This window comes from Amblyomma maculatum, chromosome 11 (genome assembly GCF_055883805.1).
Source record: "Amblyomma maculatum isolate TAMU_Amacu chromosome 11, ASM5588380v1, whole genome shotgun sequence".
NCBI lineage: Eukaryota > Metazoa > Arthropoda > Arachnida > Ixodida > Ixodidae > Amblyomma > Amblyomma maculatum.
The window spans coordinates 125,911,482-125,935,683 of record NC_139354.1 but is presented as its reverse complement, the minus strand read 5'-3'; the positions used below and the strand labels follow the sequence as shown (position 1 = coordinate 125,935,683).

The window sequence follows — 24,202 nt, the reverse complement described above, 5'->3', positions numbered from 1 at the left end:
CGTCGGCGTCCCTGATTTCGTTTAAAAGTTACCAGTCGACAGAAGAGAGAAAACTAAAGAGATCGACATAGTTGCCGTGTGCCTACGCGAAAACGGGCGACTTCCCCGCACTAAATTGAATTAAGCGACTGATTTGTTCGTCGGCGTCCCTGATTCCGTTTAAAAGTTACCAGTCGACAGAAGAGAGAAAACTAAAGAGATCGACATAGTTGCGATGTGCCTACGCGAAAACGGGCGACTTCCCCGCACAAAATTGAATTAAGCGACTGATTTGTTCGTCGGCGTCCCTGATTCCGTTTAAAAGTTACCAGTCGACAGAAGAGAGAAAACTAAAGAGATCGACATAGTTGCCATGTGCCTACGCGAAAACGGGCGACTTCCCCGCACAAAATTGAATTAAGCGACTGATTTGTTCGTCGGCGTCCCTGATTTCGTTTAAAAGTTACCAGTCGACAGAAGAGAGAAAACTAAAGAGATCGACATAGTTGCCATGTGCCTACGCGAAAACGGGCGACTTCCCCGCACAAAATTGAATTAAGCGACTGATTTGTTCGTCGGCGTCCCTGATTCCGTTTAAAAGTTACCAGTCGACAGAAGAGAGAAAACTAAAGAGATCGACATAGTTGCCATGTGCCTACGCGAAAACGGGCGACGTCCCCGCACAAAATTGAATTAAGCGACTGATTTGTTCGTCGGCGTCCCTGATTCCGTTTAAAAGTTACCAGTCGACAGAAGAGAGAAAACTAAAGAGATCGACATAGTTGCCATGTGCCTACGCGAAAACGGGCGACTTCCCCGCACAAAACTGAATTAATGGAAGGCGAGGCAGATACAGAAGTAATGACTAGAAGTGGAGGGTTAAGTTTGTCACAGCGAGTATGTCAGAGCTTGAGACTTATATCCTTTCGAAATTCAGTAAACAAAGATCAAAGGTTTGCCGCATTAGTAGCACTGGAGTAATTTCCTCCGAGAAATTTCATTACAACTGCCGATCTTTTGTTGGCGCGAGAACGCTCAAGAATTGCTCTCATCCAGCCAATCTAATCTGACGTCGGCACATGACAAAAAATCATGAGCAGATCTTTTGCATTGAGGGGGCTAGCCTGATTGACAGACTGTGACTTTCTCTCCTCCTCTCTTTTTGTACTTTCCCCCTTTAATCCACTATTCCCCTTTCCTACTGCAGGGTACCCAACCGGAATTCATTCTGTCTGGTTAACATCCCAGCCTTCCGCCCTCCTTTTCTCCTCCTCCTCATCCTCCCCCTCCTCTCTTTGGCCGATTCTTCGTACGACTTAAGCCCATTATATATTGAAAAGTTGGTAGGGGCTGCCTACTCGGTTTGCCATAATGTGATCCGAGCCTGGAATAAGGTTCAGCCTTGTGGTGCTCATTGATGCCAAATCAGGCACTCTAGACCTAGGCAACGAATGCACGTTCACAACCTTTTAATAGCGATCGTTACGTGTCTGGCGGTAGCCTACGTACGATGCATAAAGTGTAGGCGCAGCTTAAGCGTCTCTAATATTTTTTTTTTAGTGAAAGCTACAAATTAGCCCGAGCGAAGGCACTCCCATAAAATGCAAGAGTACAGTTTGACTGATTGTTTCAAACAGTTTTGAGAAGATGAAGTTTCATATATTGGTGACTGTAATAGTAGGCTATGGCTTCAGTCTGCTATAAAATATATTTTGTGGTATTTAAAAATGCGCATCAAAAATAATACCCCGCATATTTACTGAATGTTATCAACGAAAAGAGTTTTTGTAATTCTTTCTGCATATGTTATTGTTTAATTTATACGAAGATCTACCACTCAGTGTAAAGGAATGCTGAATATTTGAATAACTTTATTTATTTATTTTTTTTTGCCGTGCCCATAAACAGAAATTTCCTTGGTTATGGTACAAAACACAACAGCGCATTACTAACTGGAAACAGATTGAGAGTTCAACAAGACTGGGTGGACAAAATGTCAATAAGATTATCACAAGTTCGGTTAGCTAGGCTCTTATACAATAATTTTAGTCGTATGACTAGGTTAATTCTTTAAACTTTACCTTAATCTATATCTATTAAGCATCTAAGCTAAAATCTTTAATTTCATTGTGAATAAGCGCTGCAGTGAATATTGGTATATTTTTGTAGTCATGTAATACTTTTAGGTCTTGCCTAGTGGAGATTTTTCCTCTTCATATTAAGACATACAGCATGTCTTGCTATTGTACTTGAAATCCTTCTTTTTTTAATTTAAGCATTCATACCTGTACGTGAACACTTCTTTCTATAGGAAAAAGCTGTTTCCTTTTCCAGTTTCCCTATTTTGTGCAACAGGATGTGCAGCTCTGACCTAGACAAAACTGTTTTGGATCGTTAATACGTAAGAAATAGCATGTGAGAAAATGTTCAGTGGAAAGTTGTTTTTGCATTAGGTGCGCATTAAATGGCGGCTGCTTTCGCTGTGATTGAAACATCAGCAAGCGCCTCGTACTCAGGTTCATTTCCTTGAATCGCTGACTAACTGCACATGGTACAAAGTTTCCAACGGACCAAATATAAGCGTTGAGCTGCGGCTGTAATATCAGATTAGTTGGTGATTACTACTTTAGAAAATGAGAGTGGATACTTACTCAGGTCATAGAATGGAATGCACCTTCCTTTCCTGCAGAGTCCTGGTACATCGACGCGTCGTCGGTTTTGGTCTACAGGCTGTATAGTTTAGAATGGTGCACTTTTAGTTAAAGAATATATGTGCAATAAATTGATTAGACATTTTTTGAAACGTGTTATTTTTGACCAGCACTTCGGTTGATGCACTGCAAAAATATTACTCCCTTCATACCGAAGAGTTGTCGAAACCTGAGACCTGTAACTACTTTATCAGAAACTAAACCATCTGTTAAAGAAAAAAAAAATCTCATTTTATGCCTCAAAGATATTTACCTTTAGGTTAAGAAGAAATTTGAAGACAACTGTCATGCTGAATTTTTTTCTAAAATTTTTTAACCTATAAGAGAATGATCATACTTTATTAAAATACTTTTGTACAATTGATAGAAAAAAGTGAGGCCTATACGCACCATACAATTGGTGATAGAGCGACAGCATAGATGAATAAAAATATTACAAGGAATGCAGCTGATGTCTTTTGCTACCTGAAAGTGTTTTCTGTCTTCCTATTAGGTGGTGAGCACTATAAATTATTCTGGGTAGTACAACAATTCCTTTAGGTTTTTGATAGTTCTGTACAAGTTCTACTTATCGCAATGTCCAGATAAATAATTTTATAAATTTGTCAGCAGAAGACAATGTAATTTGGTTTCCATCAATGTTGTGGATTATGTTGCTTGTTTTAATGAGCCGAATTTGGCAAAACACTGCATTAAGATAGGCAAATATCTTTTTAGGTAAGACATAGCTTTGAACGTTGTGATTGGTAAGATGCGCTACGTTTCAATCAATGTTATGAACGCGCACTGTAATTTAGATACGCTTTTTGATTGCTATTATATAGTGGGCTGGATTAAATGTTCATAGAGAAGATTCCTTTATGTGTGTCGAGATTTAGATAACGACGGGCTAATAATATTTATGAAAGTAAGAGGTAACCAAATGTCGCACCAACTGTAACTGGATATTCACCGCTTGCATACCGCACTGTTTATCTCACTTCCCGGAAATATCTTGTGAACGAGTGCACACAATGCCTGCAATAAAAATAATTGCTCCCGTGGGCCAAGCTATCGGATGTACAAGGGTGAAATGTTTTAAAGAAAGCTAGAGGTCAACCTTGACTTTTCATGTGATGGGTTGAATGGCGTTAAAGAAGTATAAAATCAACGAACTTATATATTTACACAGAGCATCTGACTCACAATGCAAGGTGTGTTGTCCGGATAACGCCTTTTGCTGTAAACACACGTGTAGTTTAATGAAGGTGCATATCCATTCTGAAAAATAAAATTCAGGGAACATTTGAAAGGGTCTTTTCAGCGTTTGGTCCTAAAGCCAACTTCGTTCTAATATATACGGCTCATTAGAGAATTCTATTTCCAGTACATACACCTCTCCAATCGCTGGAATACAAATGCCTTCATTCGCTCCCCTGAATACCCTCATATTCTCCATAGAGTTAATTTGAGTTCTCGGCTTAGCAAGAGCACTGAACAATATTTTAGAGGGAGGCTTTGTTCGCAAGCCACGCCAAAATTTCGACATGTGGACTTGTCTTTATCTGGGCAGTATGATTATCACTGGGGGTTGTTTAATACGCGTTTGCTTCCGCAAAAGAAAAGCTATGGAGGGACAGGGTGGAGGATAAAAAAGTAGGTCAAGGAGTAAACACAATGCTCCTTCGGTATGTATTTCTCAGCATCAAACCAGTGATCCCGTAGCCAGAAAAACCAAATTAAAAAGAAGCAGCAGCAGGAAAAAGTACAATGCGGGGTGAATGATGAGTGAGCACCTAAAACCGACTTGCCGCTGATAGGCTTTTCTTTAAAGGGGACAAGCACTACAGAGGTTCCCGACAATTACAGCTGCAGAGGTAAAGTTTAGAAACGCTTACCGCAAGGAGGTGAGGACCAAGGAAGAGTGACAACAGATGAAGAAAATGCCACCTGCCTAGTCCTGATGAAAATGGTTCTAAGGCCAACGAAAGTAGAAAGTGATAAGAAGGAAGCGTGGATAAAGGAACGTGTGTAGCTTACGCTCGAACCGGACAGGACAGTCCGGTAGGGAATTGTGCCGGACACGCTGTGTCAAGTACACAGATGGAATCGGACATACAATGTTCGTTATGACTCTCAATCCGCACGAAATGGTCCGCATGGAGCTATAACTGGATGACCCACTTCGGTTAACATCTCAAACCGGATGTTCCGACTCGACATTAGTTTGAAACAGAAGTGACCGGTCTGGTATGAAGCTAAAATACCGCACAGACTACGTCCGGTTTAACGGCAACCAAACAAACCTGTCTTTATGGGACTAATACCGGACAGAGCATATCCGGTTTTCAACTCAAGCAGGGCCAGTCGATGAAACTTAACCAGGATGGCCATTACAAAGGACAGCTGCGCAATAAATAAGCATGAAAACATACACAAGTTATGTAAAATTTCCGCCTATGTAGGTTAAGCGTTGTTTCTCAAATGTCTTGATGCTATGAAGCCATAAAAGTGCACTTTAGCAAGTACTACGCGCATGGCATCGCATCGCATCACGCTTGCCAGTTCTTCCCCGCGTACGAATGAGTTTATTACAAGCAACAATATTTACAGCTCCTCCTATCTTATGGTGTACATTCATATCAACGACTGAAGAAGAAGCCTGAAGGTAAATGTAAGGACGAAAGAAGCGTGGCGCTAGTGGCAACCAAAATATGGCCGAGAGTGGTTGGAACACATCGCTGGCCATCGAAATATGGAAAAAAACTGTTATCGGACGACGCTTCCTCGAGAGTTTACATTTACAAAATTTTATTTTTAGGTGCAGTCATGGCGTCTCTGCTCCGCTAACAGCTTGTGAATCTAAAAGACGCAAGATGACCCTTATTCTCCGCCAGATATCTCTATATGCAATAAAAATGACATACGTGCTAAGAGAGTCAGAAGACACCTGGCAGTTGTAGATTAGGATAATCTCTGATTTGTGCGAAAAAGAGTGATGCATTATATAGACGAAGGTCATTGCTCACAGCTTGTGATAGCTAGGAAAATGATTTCTATACTCAAGAAAAAGATACAATGTCCGAAAGAACAAAGTTCGCTTGATACGGCAAAGTGTTGCTGCATTTACCAGACGTAGGCCTGGAGCAGTAAATACTGTTCCAAAGATACTGCATGGCAACAGCGGGCACTACCCGCAAAGAGAGCTACGATTTTGTGAGTTGATTTCCTAATGCACTGTAGTGAACTTCATTATATTAAACGTTTTAATTTAGTTCTGGATAATTTTGTTTTGTTTTCCAGTGCATTCTTTATACAGTATTATCTCCTCTCAAAGAAATAAAGATAAAAAGTCTCAAAACAGTGTGAACTGCTGCGGCACCCACCCTTGGTTATGTGATCTGCGTTGCCTCTTGCTTAGAGCTTGGTTGACTAGGTAGTACTTCTTATAATGCACCGTGTTCAGCTTATGCTGTTTTTCTTAATATTTTATATATAGCTCATGAAAATATAACATTGTTTCACTGCGATGAATAACATGCTGAAAACTTTGTGCAACTTGAAACTATCGAACACTGTTTTGTTGCCTGCAAAGATACGCTATTATTTTGGGACTTTCTGCAAAGAACACAGAAGAAAGACTTTGTTTTGAGTTCTCACAGCGTGCGTTACCTAATGGCAATCCAGAATGACAATGAATCCTTAGACTCAAGTTTCCTCCTTGGAATGCACAGCCTTTCGAAAACGCGCATGCTGGACCGCATTGCTGAACCTCTCGTTTCCCCCAGTACTCATGTCGGCCAGACGGTGCACCAGCTGACTGATAATAGCATTGATATTGACTGTCAGCAGGTCTGAATCCCATTATTGATGTTTTGTTTTCCTTTGCCACCGTTTTTGTTCAGTTGTGTTAAGATGTGTTTTAGTTGTGTGATGTTGCATATTTCAATTGAATTTGCTCGGAAACGAGCTAATAGCTTTGCAAATAATGTATATAGCTATTTTCTGCATGTATAGGCGTCTAATGAATACCGTGACACACAAAAAGAAGTAATGGAGAAGTGGGTATAGTACCGGACTTTATTATGAAATGATATTAACTTGAATCCCGCCTGGCATGTACTCAAAAAATGTTTTTTGTTCAGCCTTTTGCTTTTTTTTCGAAGTCTTTTGGGTATTTTATATCTCGGCACGTTTTTCTTTTGCAGTCAGGAGCCACATTTTTCCAGAAGCGCAAACCACAGACAAAATAGAAAATTCTTGAGTCACAGCTCCGACAAGTTTCATGCTCGTTCAGCCTGAACATTAAACCGGTGCACTGAATTCAGTATGTAGTTCAAACTGGATATTTTAATTGAGCCCAGCGGCATACACGTACTTTTAGCTCACAATGGCGGTTACGACTTTTGCGACAAGCTTTCTAGTGATGAAACGTACCTCTACCGTTTTCTCTTTTGAACGCTGCAGTGAAAAATTTGTTTTATGTCTACAGTCACAGTGCGGTCATATTTCTCAGCATGGGAGCGAATTCCTGCAAAATAATGGTGCGAACGTTGTTCAGAAATAATGTGCCAGGTTTAGAGTCGAGATCTCTGCTGTTCTGAATAAACGACTGATAAATAAGAATTTTTGAGATCATGATTAGAGCAACGTTAAAATCAGCATAAAGCCGAAGGTCCAAAAGTGAAATGACGCAGGGGATCATCGGTTGAATAATACTAAACTAATCAAATATTAGAAACACAAAAAACACCTAGCAAAAAAAAAAGATTTATGACACTAACAGCCAAACATTACCTAAAATGGCAACGAAGTAGTAGGTTATCAGGACATAAACATAAATAGATGACCGGAGTGAAAGAGCAGTTCACAACATGTGATGTCGTATATGCTCACTAAAAATACCGCGCAGACAACGCGATCAGCATATATATTAAAACATGAGTGCCGTTAGGTAAAGAATGAGAGAGAATGAAAGTCTACATTGCTCAGTGTAAATTATCGAGAAGTCAAGATTACTAAAATCTGAAAAACATTCAAAGAAGATGGGGGAAGAGCTGTTCATGGTATGTATCGCTGCAAAAGAAAATTCTTGATGACAGATGTACTCGCAGATAATAAAATCGCAATTTTAAACGTTGCAGTGAACTATATCATACAGAAAAGCAGGCGTAATCAGAACATCGTTATCCATAGTTGTGAAACGTTTCCAAGCTGCGAGTCTAGTGGCGCTACAATCGTCCAAAACAGTACACTATAAAGTTAAAGAGAAATATGTTGTCCATTATTTAAAAAAAAAGAAAACATGAAGCAAGGCTGTAATAAACAAATCAATTTTGAAATACGATATACTGGCGCAGCAAAAGAAAATACGTACCCTAGAATGATCTGCTTGTATTTGACAAGAACCGTCCGATTTTGAATATGTACGATGGAGTGAAAATGACGCATGTTAGTGACACATGGAATGGCTCCGTAATTTGTATGTGCCGCAGCGAGCAGAAGACAGTACAAGCGGGACCATCAGAGCTGAATTTTTATGTCCACCTTTGGCTATAGGAGCTGCCGGTTGCGTTCATGGGCCAAGCTCCAAGGTGAGAGAGGTTTTCAATCCGAACCTTCAAGCAAATATTGCAAAACTAATATTTGGTGATGTCCAGGTTGGCCGTTGCAGCCTTGCGATGCCACCCGCAGTTAACATGGCCACGAGGCGCAAACCATTAGAGACAGAAATGTGCATTTTCAAGAAAGTATTACTTTCTTGCCAATACCTGCAGAAGGCAGGTCTTCTCATTCACCCTGCCGTCTAAGGTTGTGCAAAAAGCACAGATATACACCAATCACAAGTATTTTCATTTGCACTTCCCTATGAATGCCGTCGCTGCAGTCGGGGCGCAACTTCGTGAAACCTTGTTGAGCAGCCGATTTTTGCAGTCGGAATGCCACTCGTGATTCGTCAAACTGTACCCACTGTAAACAAACTGTATATTCTGCTAGGAAAATGAGTGCAATATGTTACCCCTTCCTTTTTGTGGTATTTTAAAGCCGAAACTTTGTTGGCCTAGCAACAGCCGAGTTCATAAGTGGTGGAAGTGGTAGTGGGCATTTTATTTATATACAAAAGAGAGGAAAATATGTTTTCCAGCCCCGGTATCTGCTATCTGATATCTGAAGCACCTGAACTGTGGCGGCGGAAATAAAGGGATAGCGAGTAAAGAAAAGAGGTGAGCGATAGGGAGAAAGCAAAGGGTAGGTAAAAAAAATAATATATACACAATTGAACAATATACAGTAGCTTGATGAGGCCCACCCGCAAATGTCTTAGGTCACTGAGCACTCGGCACATCTGGCGGGCCTCCGCACTAGCTCTGCGTCCATATAAGTGTTAACGACGCCCGGAGGTGTACACTTTACAAAGCAATGATGGTTCATAGCCGGGCCAGATCATATTACTTCTTGTGGAGGAGAGGTTGCGGCTGCTATGTGGCTGAAGTGTCCACGGAGAAAATGCAGCAAGTGTTTTGTCTATCCTCTCTTATAAACCAACATGCAATACCGATGTGTCCATCTAATTAATGGTGAGTTCCACTGGTCGGCCAGTAGTGCTTCTCTTGCTCCGGGTTGGCGATTTTGAAATCCACTTGTCGACTAAGATATGTTGCGCGTATTCCGCTGATCGTTTGTACTAACTGTGGGCGCTCTAACTGAATCAGCCGGCCGGAGTCAGTCGCATCTCGCCGGAAGTTCTAGTCGCTGAAGCGGCAACTTCCGCAGGCTGCTGGATTCTTTTGGCTGTTTTGGACATTTCAGCGATATCTGCAGACGCCACTGAGAATCGCCATTTTTTGCGCGAATATGTCGGAGGGCGTCTATCAAAAAACGTCTGCTGCTTCAAAATGTTGCGAAAGCAAGTTGCAGAGGGCTCTACTCTTGCCTATTTATTAACCACAAAATGTTTGGAGGTGTGATGCAACTTCAACTTTCGGAACCAGTTGAGCCTTACTTCCGTCGCACGCTAGGCACGTTCCGCTCATCGACCAAGGCTTATTCGCTTTGTAGCGCTTTAGGTCGGTTCGAGTGCCCAGCTCAGTTCGACCAGCGGAAATCGCCATACGTGCAGGCGTCCAGCATTCTATAGTGTCCGTCCAAAAGTATACTACAAAATATTCGCAGTGGCTTAGCTCAGCTATGCTAGAATATTCGTAGCGAAAGGTACGTTTCCCTGACAGAGCTTGTTGTGGCTATGTATTTTTAGCAATGAGACACATTGCTTATACACATCTTTTATTCAGATTGCTTGCAAAAACGAGGACTGCCCGACAATTTGTGTAGTAGCATGCAGTTCTCTAAATATTGTCTATACAGCATTTCAATTTCGCAGTCTACAAACGAAGTGCGTACATTTGAGTAATTTGTGTTACACACAGCAGTCAAGTTCATTTGGCGCAGTCTCTAGCACACACTACATATGTGTCCAAACGGAGCGTTCGCACAGTCTGCTTAAAATGTATGGGACGCAAATGCACTTTCGAAAACTCGAGTGCTAATGGACTGATCAGTCACACGACGTTCTTTCAGATCCCCTTTTGTTGATTACCGTTGAGTGAACTCTTGGTTTGGTTTTGTGGAGTTTAACGTCCCAAAGCGACTTAGGCTATGAGAGACGCCGTAGTGAAGGACTCCAGAAATTTCGACCGCCTGGAGTTTTTTAACGTGCACTGACATCGCACAGCACACGGGCGTCTTTCTTTTCGCCTCCGTCGAAAAGCGGCGGCCAAGGCCGCGACTCGATCCCGCATCCTTGGGAACAGTAGTCGAGCGCCGTAACACTGCGTCACACCGGCGGGGCGAGTGAACTCTTGAACTCTTCCATCTTCCTATCTAGGCGGCTATACCTCGTCTATTACCCCAGGGCTGCTTTTTATGATTGCCTAATTATTGTCTCGGCTTTGCCTTTCTCCGCATCATCTAGTTTTAGGTACGGCAGGGCATACATCATCCTGCTCAGGACAAATTCCTTCACTATCCTACAGAGATCATTTTCTTTTACTCCTCTACTACGGTTGGCATTTCTTATGATTAGCCTAATTGACATATTAACTGATGTTTTCAGCTTTTGTAGGGTTCCTTTGGTTTTTCTGTTAGCTTGTGAGTACAGCGCCAAGGTCCTTATTGACTGCCCCTTCTTGACTGGAAGTTCCCCAGCACACGTTAAGCGAGGTTTGGGGCGCTTGACTCCTGGAACCGGGGCCCCTGGGTTTCGGTCTCATGACCAGTAGCTCTGATTTTGGATGTGAGCATGTTAGGCCGGAATGACCTGCGAGCTCTGCAATAGTGTCTACCGCGCGTTGTAATGTTTCCTCTATCTGACCGTCATTCCCGTTGGTGGTCCAGAGTGTGATGGAATCTGCGTAGAATATATGAATCAGCTCAAAAATTGCTTCCAGTCTAGTCTGGGGGGAAGCTTTGTGAGGGAGAGACTGAAGAGTAACGGTGACAGTACCGGTCCCTGTGGTGTCCATCTCCCCCAGCCGAAAAAGCAATGACTCTATTTCGCCTATTTTATATAACCGCGGACCTAAACAACGACAGAAAGAATCATGGCATACACAAGAGAAGCTCAAGGAGGCTCACCTCACGATGCAAAAAGAACGGCTTAAGCTCACCAAGGCAAGCAGAGCCGTACTATACCGCCTAAGTATAGGCGTGGAACGTCCACCCGAGGACACTAAAACACAGCTACCTAAACGCCTTCACAAGTGACTGACGATCAATTCACTACCAAAGAATATGCACCGTTCTTACTACGAAGGAAGGAGGAAAGCTAGGGCAACAGCTCTGCACGAAAAATACGCAACGAGCAAAGGAGCTGTCTATGTTGACGCGACAGAATACACAACAAGCGGAGCGTTCGCACTGGCGGTGGTGGATGTGCACGGGCGGCTGTGGGCATCAGGGTCGATAGTGACAAGGGAACCGCGGAAGAGGTAGCTGTGGCACTAGCCATAGCTAGCACCGACGCGGATACAATCTTCTCTGATTCTAAATTTGCTGTCCGTAGATATGTGGGAGGTGAGATTTCAACTGCAGCGCAGAAAATACTGAAACAGAACAGGCAACCATACAGGGAAATCGAGGTGATATGGGTGCCAGCTCACTCGGGGAATGCGGGAAATGAGGCGGCCCACAATATGGCTCGATGTTTTGTCAACCGAGTCGGTGGGTCCTTCGTATCGATGGGTTACTCCAAGGAGGGGCTGGCATCTTTTTACGATATTACAAGTCATTACATATTGGAACGGCTCAAATTTCCACCACCTGAAAGAACGTTGGATAAGGCACAGGAGACCGTTTGGAGGAGGCTCCAGACGAGATCGTTTCCTAACCAATATCTATTAGCAAAAATGTACCCGGATGACTTTACCCCGCATGCAGGTTCTGTGGCGAAACAGCCACTTTTGATTACATACTATGGCAATGTAAAGAAAAACCCCCACAGGAAGACCTAGTACAAATTCCGTCTCTTTAGCGATAGGAAGCCGTTCTGGTCAGCTCGGACCCGGGCATTCAAGCCTTGGCCACCGAGTGGGCCACTCAGGTCGTCGCCAGCCATGGACTGGAGGACAGCTAGAGCGGACCGTCTGCATCTGCATTTTGAAGAAATTAATGTTTTCCAATCCAATCCGTCTATTACGCTTGAGTCTGGCATCAACAATTGGCAAAGAGTTCTTCTCTGTGCTCGGGTGTCTCCGCTGCTCTCTGCTTCTTCGTACGCTCATTCTCTCTTTACTGCGGCTGTGCGATGCTTTTTACGATCTGGTGGCGGCTGTGATTCGATGTTGTTGTTGTTGTGGCTGTGGGAAGAAGGAAAAGAAAATGCATGCATGGACCTGCTACTGGCTCCGTAGCTGAGCCACCTCCGCTGCCTCGTGCGGACAGAAGAAAGTGGAGAAGAAAGAAAAAGAAGAGAGAGAGAAACACGAGCGCCGCAACAGCCATTGCCCACCCCCTAATTTGAGGCGGGTGCAATGACGGCCTACAGCATATAAAAATTCGGTGGCTGGCTAGCCCCCGCTGCAAGCAGCATTGACCTACTGTCCCAGCTCCGTAGGCCCAGGAAAAGCCACCCTTCAACACCTCACTGTGTATCTATGGAGGAGAAACGGAAAGACGTCCGTGTTACATAACATGTGACTGAATTAGAAGGAGAACAAAACTATTTTATCGAAGAATTTGAGGCACGCAGGCCTCATGGGTCTCTGCACGACCCACTCGAATGTTAAAGACCCCAGGTGGTCGAACTCCCTCCGCAGCCCTCCACTAGGTGTCCTCTTTCTTTTATTCCACTTTCTCTCTCAAGATCACGTAAATATTGTCACAGAAGCCAGTTTCACTGGCTTCTGTGACAATCTTCGCTTTTGTGACAAGCTTCGCAAGCGCCTTCAAACAACGCCCGTACTTGGCCACTTCGACGAGGAGGCCGACACAGAATTGCATACCGACGCCAGTAACGTTGGCCTCGGTGCAGTTCTCGTTCAGTGGCAAGAAGGCGTTGAGCGGGTGATTGCTTACGCCAGCCGCACCCTGTCTCGTTCCGAAGCGAATTATTCTACTACCGAAAAGGAGTGCCTTGCAGTTGTGTGGGCATACGTGGAGTATGGCAGATCAGCTGCTGGGCACTCACGGGAAGCTGAGTGGTCTGAATTGCAGCTGTAGTCATCGTGGTTCGCGGTGGGGAAACAAGAGGACCACACTCGGGTGCTAAGCCTCTCAAGCGACGGCTCGCCTTGTGCACAGGTGTCGTGTCCACGGTGTGTAGATGGGCGTAGGGGGCAGCCAGAGGCTCTTCGTACATGGGATCTACCCAGCACCTCCACCAAAAATGTCACAGAAGCCAGTGAAACTGGTTCAGCAGGTTTACTTACAACTAAGTAAAAGTACCGGCAAGATCAGGCACGGAACCGACTGGCGGGCGAGCACCGAGGGCGAAGAAGACGAGCGCGTGCCAGTCTCCCGAGCTCGCCACATGGCGGCGCCAGTAAGATAACATTGCGGCAATATATATATATATATATATATATATATATATATATATATATATATATATATATATATATATATATATATATATATAACTCACACAAGCCATCGGGTGTTACGAAAACCGTCTTCTCCCGGGCTCCCTCGTCCACCTCTATTTGATAGTACCTACTGTTTAGTCTAGTGAAAAGACATATCGCGCATCTCGCAGTCGACCGAGTGGATCATCTATGCAAGGATCATCTATGTAAACGTCCTTTTTATTGGCGAGGCTAAGTTTTCTATAATCGACACAGACCCGCAGAGTGTTTTCCTTCATTCTGACGAGAACATCCGCCGAAGCCCACGGGCTTGTAGACCGCTAAATTACATTGTCGGCAACCATTTCGGTGACCTGTTTCTGAATTGCTGCTCATTCGTCGGAGAACCACGGTATGGGCGTTGCCATAGGAGCACGTGGTCTCGTTAGTAATTATACGGCGCTTGGCGACCGGCATTCGGCCCACTTTGGAAGCCGTGGTGAAGCAGTATGCAAAATCTGCCAAGACAGCCGAGAGCAGATCCTTCTGAGCCGACTATAACTGGGTGTTTATGGCAGGTGCCAGAACGTGACAAGGTCCAGTGTCATCTTCAACGGTTCCTTCTACGCCGTACGAATGCGGACACTCCCCGACGTCTTGGAGGAAGATCACCGTGCCTTTGACGAAGTGATGAAATTATTTCTAAACGTTTGTGAGCAGAACGGTAGTGCAGCCATCCCGTAGGTGGACGAGATTTCGGGCAACGATGAGACCCCTCTCAAGTAGCAGTTGGATATGGCCCGCCGCCATGCCCTCGAAGTTATAAAAAAGGTCATTCTGCACGCGCATCAGGACACTGCACCGTGGTGGCACCGTTACATAATCATCCATGGTACGCCGCGCATGGCTACAGGGATCTCCGGTGTCGAAGCATTCCACTGCCCGTTTAGTCGAAAATGTGAATCATGCCTCGTGTAGGCCGATCACAGCACCGTTTGCCTGCAGAATGTTGAGCCCCAGGATCAAATTTCTCGAACAGTCGCGCACGACAAGTTCCCCGATGTAGACGAAACCGCAGAAGCCCATTCCGGCTGTCCACCTTCCGTCCGAGCGAATGAGGGGACCTCCAGCCGTGTGAATGGTAGGGCCCAACCAAGGCGACAAACCTTTGTTCAATTCAGGGTGAGGACGTGGCTCATCACTTAATAGTCTTCACCAGTATCAAGTGTTAGTTCCGTCAAGTGTTGAGGAGAGCATGTTGCCGGGCTAGTTGGTGATCCATTAAGTAAAAAATTTAGCGCAAACATAGAACACAAAAGACAAAGAAGAACACATAAGACATTTGACAAGCGGTATTTTAGCCCTTGTCAAATGTCTTATGTGTTCTTCTTTATCCTTTGTGTTATATTTTTGCGCTAAATTATTTACTTAATTTTCCGACAAGTGTCACGCACAAATCAGAAGTAGCCCTTCGGATGCTGTCGCCACCCTGCCCCTGTGAGAAAGCAGCGTATCGTTGTATCGGCGGCCGAGGATCTTCACTTTTTTCGACAGCTGCGGCTTTGTTCCCGGAGACCACTGGAATTAGTTTTCTTGGCGCTGACTGGGAGAACGCCGCTCAGTATAGCTGGCGTCTCGGCGAGGGCTTGGAGAACGGTGTCGTAGCGGAGATGACGATCTAGTCACAGCGGCTGTATCTCCAAAGCCTCTGACGGGCCGACAGATTAGCTTCAATTTTTCAATTTCGAGCGGCCTTTTGCCGTTTCTTGGGCTTAGTGCATCGGGTCCGAAGCCGCGAAGTCCCACTCGGCGATACTGGCATGCACCGTAAAGGTAACCGGCCTCCCGCAGTGATAGCAGATTGGCCTGCCGTCCCGCGTACGCCAGACATCTGACTTGCGAGGGCGTAGAACCGGCGCCACAGCTTGAGCCCACACATCATACGAACTGATGTGGCTAACCACAGGTATCGGGTCAATAGGAAAACAGGCAGCTGCTTGACGTGCAACGGATGCGTACGTTTATTTGTCGTCGCCCCATGGAGGCATGGTAGCGGCAGGATCATAGGCAGCTGCCTGATGAACAACGGACGTTTGCGTGGGCATCTCATTGAAGCGCTGCAGTACGTTGGTGATCGGGAATTCATGCGCAGCCTGGCCTACTTCATCTTTGACGACTTCGATCAGTGACGTCACGGGCGCAGTCTGAGGCAGACGGAAACGTTCGAGTTCCTCCCGAACAACCTACCGAATGAGGTCACGTAAGGCGTCCGCACCGCCTCCATGGCACGACGAAAAAACGTCTGGGGCCGGGCTGCTGACATCTCGGTTGTATTGCCGGGCCCGTTGCTGGAGCGTCCTTTTCATGGTCGTTGCCTCCGCGAGAAATTCAGCAACGGTACGCGGTGAGCTACAAACAAGGCCCGCAAACATCTCCTGCCTAACTACACGCATGAGGTGGCGAAGCTTCTTCTCCTCTGCCATATTGAGGTCTGGATGCTGGAGAAGACGGGTCACATCTTCGTAGTACATGTGCAAACTTTCATTTGGCGCTGGTTTCTGTGCTGAAGTGCAGCTTCAGCCTTATCGCGGCGATTGGCGTTGGGGAAGGTGGTCAGAAGTTCACGGTAAAACGCTTGCCACGAGGTAAGGGCGCCCTCGTGGTGTCCGAACACACGTAAGGGCAGACTCTTCAAGGGCAAAATAAACATTATGGTGCTTACGCTCATCACTACTGCCGTTGTACCGAGCTACTCGCTTGAACGTCGCCAGCCAATCCTCCGTGTCTTTCACGGTGGGTGGCAGAGGAGCGGAGCCGAGAGCCTGAGGTCAATGGCCATGTCGAGGTGGCTTGAAAGCGGTGGCTGCGTCCTCCTTGTGAGGGTGGAACGGGGCCCAAACTCAGGCGACTGTCCGCAGGGGGATGGACCGGTTTCAGATCCGTCGTGAAGCGCGTAAACGTTGGAAAGCGTATCCAGCCCATCCGCCAGACTGTAAAATATATTGCGACGCAAGTGTAGGAAAGGCCCTGAGCCTAGAAGACCGCCGAAGTCTGAGAGCGGTTCAACCGCGATTCCAGACAACCAACTTCGTCATCTTCTTCTTCTTCTTCTCCCTCGTTGTAATGGCACATACCCACAGTGGAGGATTGGCCAGAATTCGTTGTAGGTGACATAATATTTTTGATAATGTCGATTTGACTGTATAATATAGATAACCTAATAATTAGGAGCTAGTGTTGCTCAAATAACTTGAAATTTTGAGGCGATGTAACAGAAAGCAATAAAAAAGGAATAAAATTGTGAATTACTACCACTACTAATAATAATAATAAGAAGAAAAAATACAATTCAGACACATCAGCGCTAACACACAAATCTTCCAGTAGCAATATTTTAATTATGAAGTAAGTCACACACCGTTTTTAGGGCATACCCTTTGACGGTTGCACCAAAGGAGAGGAGGACAGGAACTGTATATGGCAATCCTAGGCGAGTAAGAGGTATTTATAGATAATTTCTTCTCTGAGTAGCATACCGACCTGTGGCAGGAGAGGATGTAATGTTCAATTGTTTCCACGTCATTACATGACGCACAAAGATTCGACGGCGTGAATCCAGAGCGATATAAATAAAGATTGAGGGAAGGAATTCTACAACGCATGAGCGTCATGGAAACCTCACATTGCCTCGAGGTACAACATCGGACACTCCAATGGGAATTTAAATGGTTAAAATGCGTAGTCGCAAGGAGTGGCTCATGGCTCAAGGAGTTTAACGTTTGAAATCGTTCAAAACGGGATATATTTAGCAAGATAATATTGGGTACAACATCGGCAACAGGCCCACTGAGAGATGAATTTGCTAAATAATCCGCCATTGTATTAGAAGCGATGCCGCAGTGTCCCGGTACTCACTGAAAACGTACTTCCTGTAAGTGTATCGGAAGGAAAAAACATCAGGGTTTGTTTCAAAAGACGCATTTTCGGACTTTCTAATGCTGCAAAGACTGACAGGCAGTCAGAGAGTATGATTACGTGAGTAACATTACCGGGAACTTTTTGAAGGGCCAAACCAAATGCAAGCAATTCAGCAGTAAATATTGATGTGTAATCAGGGATCCGTAGAGAAAAACTCCAATCAAGTCCTTGGGAGTAAATCCCTATTGCTGCTTTTTCATTTCGTTTTGAGGCATCTGTGAAAATAGCTACGTGTCGTGGATATTGTAATAGATAATCTTCAAGGTGTCCCTTTATTACCGTGGTAGTCAAGTGTTTTGTATTAGATGGCAACGACTGGTCAAAGCACAGTGTGGAAGTAGCTTGAGCAATGCCAACACGTCTTAGCGACATAAGCGAAACTGCAATTTTGGACAGCAATGACTGAGTAAATACAAATTGTGGTTGCTTATATTGCGGCCAATGATAATCTATAAACTGAGATTGGTGTGCAATAAAAATGGGAGAAGCCACTCCAGACAGAGATTCCGGTGCTTGTAAAAAGGTTCGCACAGTGAGCAGCTCAAATCGAGAGTTCAAGTCACGTACACGGGCCTCTAAATAGAGGACTGCATTTGAAACTATTCTTGGCAACCCCACACATAGTCGTAAAGCGCGCCTCTCCAGTAGCAACAAAGGTCGTAGTTTGTATTTAGGACTGCCCGAGAAAAGAACACAGCCGAACTCCAGAATTGTTATCAAACAAGTTTTATAGAGAAAAAATAGAGTATCTCTACGCATACCGAATTTCTTATGGCTAATTCGATTTAGGCGACCAAGGGCTCGCTCACCTTTCAGGCAATTACTTTTAATATGAGGCCGCCAGTCTAATTGGGAGTGGTATAATACACCCAAGTATTTTAAGGATTCAACCTGTGGGATTTGTGAACCGCAATAAGCAAGGGAGATATAAAGAGGGTGTGCCGGTGGGAAAACCAGTACTGAAGATTTCTTCACGTTGAGAATTATATTTTACTTTACCGAGTCAAACTTCAAGGACATTCAAGTAGGCTTGCAATAGCTGATATAAGGAATGAACATCTCGTGCAGAAGAGAAAAAGGCAATATCATCCGCATACACGTACACTTTTATATTTGGGTGAACAGGAATATCTCCTATTAATATATTAAATAGCAATAGAGACAGCCCCAATCCCTGAGGCACGCCTCTAGTTTGGTAATAAGTTTCAGAAGTTATAGAACCTCTCGTGCAGAAAAATTTTCTATTGCTTAAGAATTCTTTTAACCATGCAAACATGTAAAAAGGTGACCTAATTTCATTTATCTTCGTCAACACAATAGAGTGCTCTACACTGTCATATGCTTTGGCGATATCCAAAGTCACCAATGCCGACACTTCTTTCTTCTTCATTGCTAACCTAATTCTACTCTCCAAATCTGTATGAGCCGTCCAAATGGAGCACCCTTGACGAAACCCAATTTGTGCATCATTAAATGCATTCAGGGTCACCACATGGTTTGTGAGGCGCCGGTGAACTATGCGTTCAATAAGTTTCACTAGATTTGAAGTTAGAGAAATTGGCCGAATATTATCAAAATCAAAGCCTTTTTTCGAATTTTGAGGCTTAGTATAATTTTTGCAACTTTCCAGTCTTGAGGTAACCCAGTATTTTCCAGAGAAAAATTGACAATATTCAACACTTCCGAGCTGTGGTCTCGCACTAAAGCTTTCAGCATAGCCACTGTAATACCGTCACACCCAGGAGCTGCAGGTTTCAGAGCAGCCGCTATACAATGCAATTCAGGTGGCTCAACTGCAACGAAATCAGCACTTGGCGTAGGTCGAAGTAACGGAGCCACCGTTTGCGCTTGAAAGCGAATAGCAAGACCGTTCGCAATTTGTTCAAGTTTCTCTTTTGCTTCATTGGGTGATAACACTTCTGACAAAGTCACATGTGGTAGAGAACTTTGGTTGCGTTCCATGAAGCTACACAATGCCTTCCGATTAATTGGATTAGAGAGATAAATATTCATATTAGCATTATACTTATCCTTTGCTATACGAATAGTTTTTTTTTTTAAATGAAGCCGCATAAAATTTATAATTTATCCAATTTTGGGGACACTGGTTATGAGAAAGGCTCTTCCACGCAGCTTTTCTACGACGGAATGCTTTCTCACATTCTTCGTTCCACCATCGGCATGACATTTTGTTAGGGACAGACGATTTCACAATGAACACTGAACGCTCAGTGGCATCTAGCAGAGAAGAGAGTGCTTGTTGAGCACGTTCAGAATGCTGAGATGATGCTATGGAGGAAAAAGAGGAGTTAACAAACTTTTTAAAGAGTTTATGGTTGACAAATTTTTGTTCACAAGTAGTTACTCTGAGGGGAGTAGATTCTATATTAAACGTAACTGGAAAGTGGTCGCTAGATGTACCACAACCCCCCTTAGCCCATGATCAGACCCTTAATCCATTTGCTGCTAACGTTAAATCAATTAGTGACCTCGACGCTGCTCGCATGTAGATTATGCCTGGACTATTACTGCAATGCACATTATTTACAGACATCCAGTTCCAATGTCGCTGCCCACATATATCTGAACGGTAACCCCAAATAACATGGTGTGAATTAAAATCGCCAGCAATAATCAGTCCGTTGGTTGAACTCAAAAGATCACTTAAATCATCTGTTGTACGGACACCTGTTGGGAAGTAGACATTTGCAACAGAAAGAGGAGCAGACTGTGGAATTGCGATATCAACTGCAAGCAGTTCGCAGTCTTGTCGTAGAATTTTGTGTGACACCTTCGCCCGATGTATTGTTTTTGACGAAATTAATGTTAGCAAGCCGCCACCCCGGCCGCTAGAGCGATCTGATCTGAAAGTTCTGAAATACTTTAGAGAAAATGGCCGATTTCGCAAAAGCCAAATTTCTTGTAATAAAATTATGTCTGGGTTGAAATTTGAAATAAGATTCTGTAAATCGTGAAACGAAGATGCAATTGAACGACAATTCCACTGTAGTACTTTTAACCCCGCCATGATTATTGTAGAATCCGGGAGGCTGTAACAGCCTCCTTTAAGACATCAATGTTATTCTGAAGATTAGGGGAACCTTTTTTACTTTTAGTGTTAGAATAGGCGGATTTTGAGGAAGAGGAAGCGCGACGCTTCTGGGATGAACATGTCATCTCTACATACAATGGGTAAACGGTGGACACGTGGGTATCCACAGGACCCTGACCCTGTACTTTCATTGACGAAAAAGGAGCAAACGTCGTCTGGGTAGAATCTCCCTCAACAGAGCCCCTATCAACCATAGGAGCATGGCATTCAGCTATACAAGGGTTGCCAACTTGCAAAGCTGCAATTTCGGTCGACCCGATCTTTGTAGCTATGACCTGTGACACAGCTTCTGTAAACGTGCTTAACATACGCTCGAAGAAACGCTCAATAGATTTCTCTACAGCTGAGAAAACCGACTTTGTCATGCCTGTTTCCACATCTGAAGCTATTGTTTTTGCACAAGCTGCATACGAATTCCGCTTATCGTCTAGCTCGGCATAGGCATCTGCTCTAGAACACTTTCTATGCTGAATAATGTTAAGAACAGTCTGTTCATCTGCACGTTTTGGGCATGTACCATCATCAGCAGGGTGATCTGCGTGACATAGTGCGCCAATTACCACAGCAGAAGTGCACATGTCAGATGAATGGTTGTCTCCGCACAGTCTGCAGCGTGATGCGGATTTGCACGCCTTGCTACTGTGTCCGAATCGCCAGCAGTTTTTGCACTGCAAAGGGCGAGGCTGCAGGGGATCTACACAGTACACAATGGGCCATACTTTAATCTCTGTTTGACAGTTAGCCCCGGCAAACGTCGCTATCATCGATTCTGTCGGCACCCTAGAGCCACCAGCATCCCTGCTGCAACGGAATAGGGATAACAGGCCGATGCCAGCCTCATTAAATTCCTCAATCATTGCTTGCGGAGAAGCCGACGAATCCACGCCGCGTATAATACCTTTTGCACATGCCAGCTGTTCAGGTATAAAAGGTTTACTGGCAATGATGCAAACGATGTGCATCGAAGCAAGTCCGACACACACTGTATATTCTAGGACTTACATAGCATACCTCTCTTGCCAAACGGACGCACCTCAGAGATTTCTAGGTAGTGGGGGGTGACAGGCTTTAGCTGCTCTTGGATTATTTTTGGATTTTTCAACTTCAGGAATCCATCCCCAATTGGTACAAATGCCACCGGTATTATACTTATTCCATTTCGTCCGAAAGATTCCAAGTCCATGCTTTGGGCTGGATGACTGCCAAACTAGGATGCCGAACCCCCACCTGGGGAAGCTAGAGACGTTGTAGGCTTCATTGTACATGAATCCTAGGTTCGGTTTAAAACAAATACTGGCCAATCCCCCGACGTGAAATGGCCTCACCAGAGAGAACGGTCAGCCTTGCAGACAAGGCAGGATCCAGCGGTCAGAAGAAGAATGCAGAACAGCACACCAGCACACTAGTACAGTAGCACAGTTCACGACGCAGCTGAAGATGGGCACTCGGTTTGGCGTTAACATTAACGTTTTCTTCTTTCAGGATGAAGACTGTGTTTATCACAGGAGCATCTGGTCTTCTTGGAAGAGCCCTGGTCAAAGCTTTCCAACCAGCAACCACTTCGTGGTCTACGCCAACTATAGCTTGTATCCATACACACACACACACACACACAAACACACACCATATATATATATATATATTGTGAGCCTTCTGTGGACCTTCTTTCATTTGTACATGCCATGATCATCTTCTTTCATTTGTACATACCATCATCGTCCCGCGGCGTCGGCACCGGCGCGCGCCTGGGTTCGTGATCGGATTAAAACGCTAGACAAGGCTTCGCTGTCCTCGCCGCCTCGACCTAGCCTTCTTTTACACTATATATATATATATATATATATATATATATATATATATATATATATATATATATATATATGTGTGTGTGTGTGTGTTTGCATTGCGAATAGTGAGCAGAGATGAGTAAAGAACCGCCCCAAGACGTACCTGCAAATCTATGAAGCACGTTCAGAACAGTGTTCATTTGGTCTTTGATAGATTTTATATGAGTAGCCCAAGACTGTTGTCTGTCCGTAACTATGCCCAGAAAACGGTGCTTCTTAAGACACGTAAAAGGTTGATCGTTCAGGCAAAGCCAGAAATTCTTAGATTCTTCAGAGCGAGAGTCAAAACGGCTGTTTTGGCGCGAGAGGGCATCATCTCTCCCTCTATTAAAAAGCCGTCGTTGGCATCTAAGCCTGTTTGCAAGATTGACTAAAAAAAGTACGACGTTTTGCTAGAAACCCAAATCGTGAGCATATAGCGAACAGTGTAAGCCAAAAGGGAACGTCGGTAGCAAGTCTTCTATCCCACAGTTGAAATAAAAAGGGCTTAACACGCTGCTCTGTGGCACTCCCTGGATAAGGTTAATTTCCGTGCTTCTTCCTTCACTCGTCATCATGAATATTTTCGTACCATCAAAAACGTTCGAAAGCAAACGTAGCGAGCTTCCATTCGCGCCGAGTCCTAGTAAGCTTCTGAGGACATGAATGTGACAAACAGTATCAAATGCACGCTTGACATTGATAATATTCCCTTTACTACGTTTATACTCCACTCATACTAGTAGGATCATAATTGCGTCCATCGTGCATCTATGTTGTTGAAATCTAGTAGTGAAATAAGAAAAAAACTGCTTTCTTTACACCAGCACTGATTCCTGGCGTCAATCATCTCCATTACTTTGCATAAGAAGCTCATTAGACGCACAGAGCGGAAGGAGTCAAGAAGCAAATTTGATTTGCACGGATTTAAACAGAAATGACACGAGTAATTTTCCTTGAGTGGGGAATAAACTCATTACTCCACGCACTATTAAATATCCCCAAAAGTACAGCAGTGTCCTTTGGCCCAATATATTGATGCATTTTATGAGTAATTAAATCAAGCGCAGCAGCGGTCTTTGGACGGCATGACGCAAAAGAACGTTTCAGTTCACCGATTGTGTATACAGAATGGAAATAGGCATGATGAGCTTTGAAGCCTGCGCTAATTTTTTTGCTGCGCATATATGGATGAGTTTTTAAATTCCTCGCCGTCTAATGAAATGCCAGGACGAGAAATAAGTTGACAAGACTGATTAGCCTTGTATATTTCTATATTTTTCCGAGCCATTTTAAGGTCTCTGAAAGGGTCACTTATTGTAACGGGCCTGCTTAAGGAGTGAACCATATTCCATACCGACGATACTTGAGTGCGTGGCGTGTATGTGCTGCAGAAGTAAGGCCATTTTCTCCTCCTATTTGCTTCAAACGTCTACGTTTTAACGAATCAGTTTTTTTAGCCTCATGTTACGATTCCAAAATCCGTATCTACGGTAAGCTCTTTCCACGCTTCTTCGCACTACCTTCAGTCGCTCATACTCTCCTTAAATGTTTGTG

The 24,202-nt window shown here is 44.3% G+C and overlaps 1 protein-coding gene across 1 annotated transcript in view; it reads right to left on the bottom strand.

Moving 5' to 3' along the window:
- Positions 1–24,202, bottom strand: part of LOC146174911 (uncharacterized) — a 134,509-nt gene that overhangs the window by 72,134 nt on the left and 38,173 nt on the right. The window contains exons 3-4 of the mRNA XM_084584138.1: positions 3,876–3,950; positions 2,631–2,709 (exon numbers count right to left, since the gene is read on the bottom strand). Of these exons, the coding sequence (XP_084440264.1) occupies positions 2,631–2,709; positions 3,876–3,950 (154 nt within the window). The remainder of the gene's footprint in view (positions 1–2,630; positions 2,710–3,875; positions 3,951–24,202) is intronic.